The sequence below is a fragment of the Myotis davidii genome, unplaced genomic scaffold (assembly GCF_000327345.1).
Source record: "Myotis davidii unplaced genomic scaffold, ASM32734v1 scaffold143, whole genome shotgun sequence".
In the NCBI taxonomy this organism is placed as follows: domain Eukaryota; kingdom Metazoa; phylum Chordata; class Mammalia; order Chiroptera; family Vespertilionidae; genus Myotis; species Myotis davidii.
In genome coordinates, this window is record NW_006294876.1 from 8,687,401 (window position 1) to 8,693,916 (window position 6,516).

At 42.2% G+C, this 6,516-nt stretch overlaps 1 protein-coding gene across 1 annotated transcript in view; it reads left to right on the forward strand.

Moving 5' to 3' along the window:
* PAIP1 (poly(A) binding protein interacting protein 1) overlaps positions 1-6,516 on the forward strand; it is a 37,093-nt gene that overhangs the window by 10,859 nt on the left and 19,718 nt on the right. The window contains exons 2-3 of the mRNA XM_015567638.1: positions 175-320; positions 5,120-5,305. Coding sequence (XP_015423124.1) covers positions 225-320; positions 5,120-5,305 — 282 coding nt within the window. The 5' untranslated portion in view covers positions 175-224. The remainder of the gene's footprint in view (positions 1-174; positions 321-5,119; positions 5,306-6,516) is intronic.

Genomic DNA, 6,516 nt, shown 5'->3' on the forward strand with positions numbered 1-6,516 from the left:
TCTGTTCCTTCCTGCTGGCCCTCGGCGCCTCTCCTGCCACGGCCTGGCCTCGCGTGATGGTCCTTGTGTGGCGCTCAAGAACCAGCCCTTCTCAGGTGGCTTTTCGGCACATGGTTTATTACACAAAGACGTGGAGGCACCTCACCCCCCCCCCTTTTTTTATTCCACCCTTAGAACAAACGAGACCCCAGGACAGCATCCCCCTGCAGAACTCGGAGCCCGCGATGGCCAAACCCCAGGTGGTCGTCGCCCCGGTGCTGATGTCCAAGCTGTCTGCGAACGCCCCTGAGTTCTACCCCTTGGGTTATTCCAACTACACGGTGAGTACCGCCCTTCCTCAGCTCGGGGTGCCTAAATGCGAGGGGTACCTAAATGCACCGGCGAACGTGCTTCCGACCTCACTCAGCCGCACGCCGGCGTTTTCTGTGCTGCACACAAAGACATGAATGCATGCATGGAACTCGGGGGGACGCAGAACCGACTCGGGAGTATGTGTTGTAGTTAGGTTCAGGGGATCAGAGTGTGAGCTTGAGAGCAGACATCCTCGTCTGTTTTGTTCTCAGCATCTGCAGAGTATCTGGAGGCTGGAAAACTTGATGTAGGCAAGCTCCCTCTCCCCCCTTCAACCTATAAAGCTGACATTTTTTGGCCAGACTTTATGAATAACATACAGAATAGGGGCCTGGCAAAGTTTATTTTTTAATTTGAGTTTTGTAAGATAGGCCCACTGATAGATTTAGGGTAAATCAAAGTGGTTTTGAGGCAGACTAGTTGGTGTAGGTTTTTGAATGTTGAGAAGTACACATCTGGGCTCTGTTAACTTGAAGTAGATGATTGTAATTATTGTTATGTGGAAATGAAGGGGATTTTGATAAAGTGTTTACATAGGTATAAAGAACTTGTAAGCTTTCAGATTCATCTTTGTCAGTAACATAAGAATTTAAAAAATTGGTCATGTTTTTCTTAAATACCAGGATGAAACAGCACAATTGGGGTGGGTAGAAAGGAATCTGTTGTGCTAAATAAATGCATAGCAATTAATTGTAGGTAAGTGGGGCAGGACCATGAAATAATAAGTTTAGCGTAAGTCCTATCTTTCCTGTGTTCTTACCTTTATTGCCATAAAACAAACAGAATGGTGCGCATAAAGGTTAGCTCAAAGTTTCACAAAGTGAACACTCGGGCAACCAGCACTGAAATCAATAATAGTTTTGCCTCTTCTCAAAGTTTATATGAATGGAGTCATCCTGAATATATTACATTTGTTTCTCACTTTCATTCAATCAAAATTCATCCATGGTGTAGCGTGTAATTGGAGGTGACTTATTCTCAGAGGTGACTTATTCCATTGTGTGATATTACCACAGTCCCATTGGTCTGGTGAACACTGGAGTAGCTTCCACTTTGTGGCTATTATGAATAGGGCTGCTATTTCTGGCCATGTCTCGATGGATATGCACCCTTGCCTCTGTTTGGTACATACCAAGGAATGGAATTGCTGGGACATAAGCAGCCAGCTTTGGTAGACACTGCCCACTAGTTTTCCTGAGACTATTCAGTCTACGCTTGGAGTAGTGTGTGATTTCTAGTTGCTGTGTTAGCTTGACCACCACTTAATATTTTCTCTTTTTTAAGTTTAGCCATTCTAGTGAATGTGTAGTATCTGGTAGTTTTAGTTTGTATTTATCCAGTAACTAATGGTGGCACTCCTTTTTGTTACCTTTATTTTGCTTTCCTTCCATATTTGATAGAAAGTATGGGAAAACTATATTCCACCCTTTAGAACAGTGGTTCTCAACCTTCCTAATGCCTCAACCCTTTAATACAGTTCCTCATGTTGTGGTGACCCCCAACCATAAAATTATTTTCGTTGCTACTTCATAACTGTGATTTTGCTACTGTTACAAATCGTAAACATCTGATATGCAGGATGTATTTTCATTGTTACAAATTGAACATAATTAGAGCATAGTGATTAATCACAAAAACAATATGTAATAATATATGTTTTCCGATGGTCTTAGGCAACCCCTGTGAAAGGGTTGTTCGCCCCCCGAAGGGGTCGCGACCCACGACCCACAGGTTGAGAATCACTGCTTTAGCATCTCCGTGCATCTTAGACTCCATTAGGAAAAGGCTTTGGGGCTGGAAAGTGTAGGCATAATGGGAAGAGCAGTTGATTTGGGCTGAAAGGAGCCATCAGTCGTGTAAAGTAGAAGGGAGACTAGTTTGGATTCTTGCCAGAAGATTATATTTGGCCCAGACATGAAAGAAACCGTTGGAGACCTGTGAGTAGTTGAATAAACTCTTCAGGGTACTTACCTTCTAACAGCCAGAGTTCTCCATCTGCTTTTCTCCCTGTTGACTGAGCTGTTTTATGATAAGGAGGGATCTAGTTTTTTCATGGTTCTGTACCAACTAGTTTAACAAGTGACTCCTGGGCTAGCTATAAAGCCGAGTAATGGCTGTGTTAGTCTACTTACTTTGAGCCGCTGGCATCTTTTAGGCATCCTTTGATATCCTCTAATCAGCCTCTTCTCTTCTTAATTCCCTAGAATGGATTGCAAGCTAGAATGGCTTGTGTATGTCTTCTTAGACCCTGTTGTTGCCCTTTTTTTTAAGCATTTTTAATAAGTTACCAATACTTAAATTAGACATTGCAAATCTGAATTTTGTGGTGTCATGAAATCATAAGATTTGGCCATACTAGGCTGTTATCTTGGTGAAAGGGGTTGAATAGAAGCAGCCACTTTAGACAGTGTGTGTGAGCTCGACTTTGCGCACTGGCTTACTGCATTTGCTTGGAATACACCTGGGTTCTGAGCACTCAGTTTGCCACCTGCCCTGGTACATTCTCCAGCCTCTCTCCGTTAGCCATCTGCCAAGGCTGAGAGTTCCGCAAGCCACTTAGTCTCCTGACTCTTAGGATAAGATCGGTTTTTCTTTCTTTTTTTTTTTTTACCCTCAGTCCGCAGGCCGACGCTCTATCCACTGAGCCAAACCGGTTTCGGCAGGTTTTTCTTAATCCTCACCTGAGGATATGTTTTTACTGACTTTTTTTTTAAGAGAGAGAAGAAGAGAGGAAGAGAGAAAAAAGAGAGAGAGGGAGAAACATTGATTGGTTGCTTCCTGTATGTGCTTCGACTGGGGATCCAACCTGCAACCTTTTGGTGTACAGCGGTTCTCAACCTGTGGGTCGCGACCCCTTTGGCGGTCGAATGACCCTTTCACAGGGGTCGCCTAAGACCATCTTGCATATCAGATATTTACATTACGATTCATAACAGTAGCAACATGACAGTTATGAAGTAGCAACGAAAATAATTTTATGTTTAGATCACAACATGAGGGGTATTTAAAGGGCCACAAGGTTGAGAACCGCTGGTGTACAGGATGATGCTCCAACCAACTGAGCCACCTGGCAGGGCAGGATCTTGTGAGGGAAACTTTTTCTTACAGTAACCATAATCCAAAGTTAGCTATATTCGCTCACTGATTCAACAACAGTTTAACACCTATCTTGAGTTAAGTACTGGGGGACAGCAGCGAGCACCATGGACAAAAATTCCTACGTTCATGGAGCCTCTGTTCTAGTGGCCTCCTGGCTTGTTCTCCCGTAACTCCTTGAGTCTTCTTCTTAGACATGAAAATCTATTGCTTGGTATCCTTGAGCTGGATCTGCTTTCAAGAAAGCATGCTGCCCTGGGCTGGTAGCTCAATTGGTTAGAGGATCATCCTGATACTCCAAGGTTGCAGTTTCGATCCCGGGTTAGGGCACATACAATGAATGCATAAATAATTGGAACAACAATGTTTCTATATATATTTCTCCCTTAAATCAATAAACAAAAACTTTAAAAAAGAAAGCATGCTTTTTCTAAAAGCCATTTTGATAGGCTTTTGCTGTGCTTTCTTAACCCTTCCAGAACTCTAAGCCATTCTATCTCCAGTCCTAATCCCACTGCTAGAATTTCCTGCTCTCTGTCTATTCTTACCATTGAGTTCTATATCCTATTCCTGACCATTGTTTTTCTTTTTTTTTTCCTTTGGTTTATTTTAATGGATTCTGGATATGGCAGTCAGGGTCTTCTACCACTGTACACTATGATGAAACTATATAGTCACTTACTGTACATATTTCCATGTCCTTAAGAATTAACAGACAGACAGATGACAAGCCTTACTACCTTTTTTCAAAAATTGTCAAATATCTATTAGGATATGAGAATGATATAATGAATCCTCATGGCCTTGTCAGTTAGCTACATGTGGCCATTTTTTTTTTAATATATATTTTTTATTTCAGAGAGGAAAGGAGAGGGAGAGATAGAAACATCAAGAATGAGAATCATTGATTGGCTGCCTCTTGCACACCCCCTACTTGGAATTGAGCCCACAACCTAGGCATGTGCCCTTCACTGAATCAAACCTGGGACCCTTTGGTCCACAGGCTGATGCTCTGTCCACTGAGTCAAACCAGCTAGGGCTACATGTGGCCAGCCATTGGTTCTATATCCCTGGCCCCTCCCCCCTCCCGTTGCAAATGTTAGATCTTATATCCATAAATAGATTAAAATCTTAATTTTGATACTGGTATTATAGTGAAATATTGGTTTAAGCTTTGTCAGCCATCTTGTAAATCTGTCAGGGATGAGAAGACAATTCCCTGCCTGGCTAGATAGAGCCCTTCTGTTAGAACATTTTGGCCATTGGGCAAAATTAAGTGGACTTAAGCTTCTATAATAATAAAAGGGTAATATGCTAATTAGACCGGATGTCTTCCGGACATCCTTCCAGAAGTCCTTCCTGACGAAGCCAGGCCGGAGGAAGCCAGCCGGGTTCTGGGTGCCTGGGGGCGGCCTGGGGGAAGCCATCCTGGGTCCCGGGTGCCTGCTGGCTGCTGGAGTAGGAAAGCCCAGGTGTCGGAGGGAAGGAAGGCCTACTCTTGAACGAATTTTTGTGCATTGGGCCTTTAGTTTTATTAATAAAATAACTTTTATCATATGAAAGATCCTTTAAAAAATTATTTGTGCTGGAACCATCTTGACCTAAAACTGCCTCATGTTCATTTCAGCCAGTTGCATGCTTAAAACTTTCCTTTTTAACTTTGCATCTACAGGAATCCTATGAGGATGGCTGTGAGGATTATCCCACTCTATCTGAATATGTTCAGGATTTCTTGAATCATCTTACAGAGCAGCCTGGCAGTTTTGAAACTGAAATTGACCAGTTTGCAGAGACCCTGAATGGCTGGGTTACAACAGACGATGCTTTGCAAGAACTTGTGGAACTCGTCTATCAACAGGTAGGTCGGCTAGTAGTATGTAGCATGGGATGGTCCTCGGGTAGCTTCCTCGAAGCCCAAGGATGGTGGCTGCTCCTTGAGGGAGGCCAGGTTCATGTTCACCTGCCTCCACACTTGTTAACTGTATGGTTCATGGGAGTGTTTAGGTCTCTGTTATATAAAATTTCTGTTGTTGGGGACCCAGGGCTGGAGCCAGATTGCAAAGGCATCAGTGTAGCTGTGGCACTAGACCGGCATTGGAAGAGGCTGCAGGCATTTATGAGGAAGGCTCCATAAGTATCATGCCTTTTCCCACCTCTTTCTGTTTTATGGGATCTGAAATTAACAGCACGTTAAAAGGACTGCAATATTTTCTCCTAGATGTTGAATAATAGAGCATTATTGTAGTAGGGGAGAAAAAAAGATCATGGGGGAACTTGTCTCATAAATGAGTCCTTAAAAAAAAAAAAGTGAAACCACAGAGCACCCTGTCTTGTTTTAACATTTCTGCTTGTCTTTATTTCAAATTTTCATGGATTTACATCTTAATTCCTTGGAAATCTAATATCTAGATTATTTTTTCATATAAAGTTTAGTTTTGATGCTAGCATATTATCACAGACACATTAATGCTATTTTAAGGAGGGAACGTAGACAATACTATATTTTTAAGGCAAATAAGGTCATGTAAGACTGACCAAAAACGGAGTAGGAGGTGAACATAAATAGAACCTTCAGTGTTCTTTGAGTCACCACTAAATGAGCAACTCAAACGTGGAATATATAGGAAGGGTGATTATGATAGCAAACAGGTTGGCTTTTTTGCCAGCTAGTGTCTCATTTGACTATATTTCCAATTTGTTCTGGGTTGTTACTGGACCCTAATATTACTTAGCCCAGAAATTTTCAACCTTTTTCATCTCATGGCACACGTAAACTAATTACTAAAATTCTGTGGCAGACCAAAAATGTATTTTTTGCTGATCTGACAAGAAAATAAAGGTATAATTTTGACTCATTCACGCTAGACAGCTATTGTTATGTTGACTGTTGTCGTTTTTTGTTTGACAGCCTAAGGGAAAAGAGGTCAGTGCCCCTGACTAAATAGTCAGGTATTGCATGATTTAAAAATTCTTGTGGCACACCAGCGTACTTGCCACACACACCCATTGAAAATCGACCTAGCCAACTCTCAAGTTTCCAGAAACGCCTGAGATTGTAGGAAGATGGAA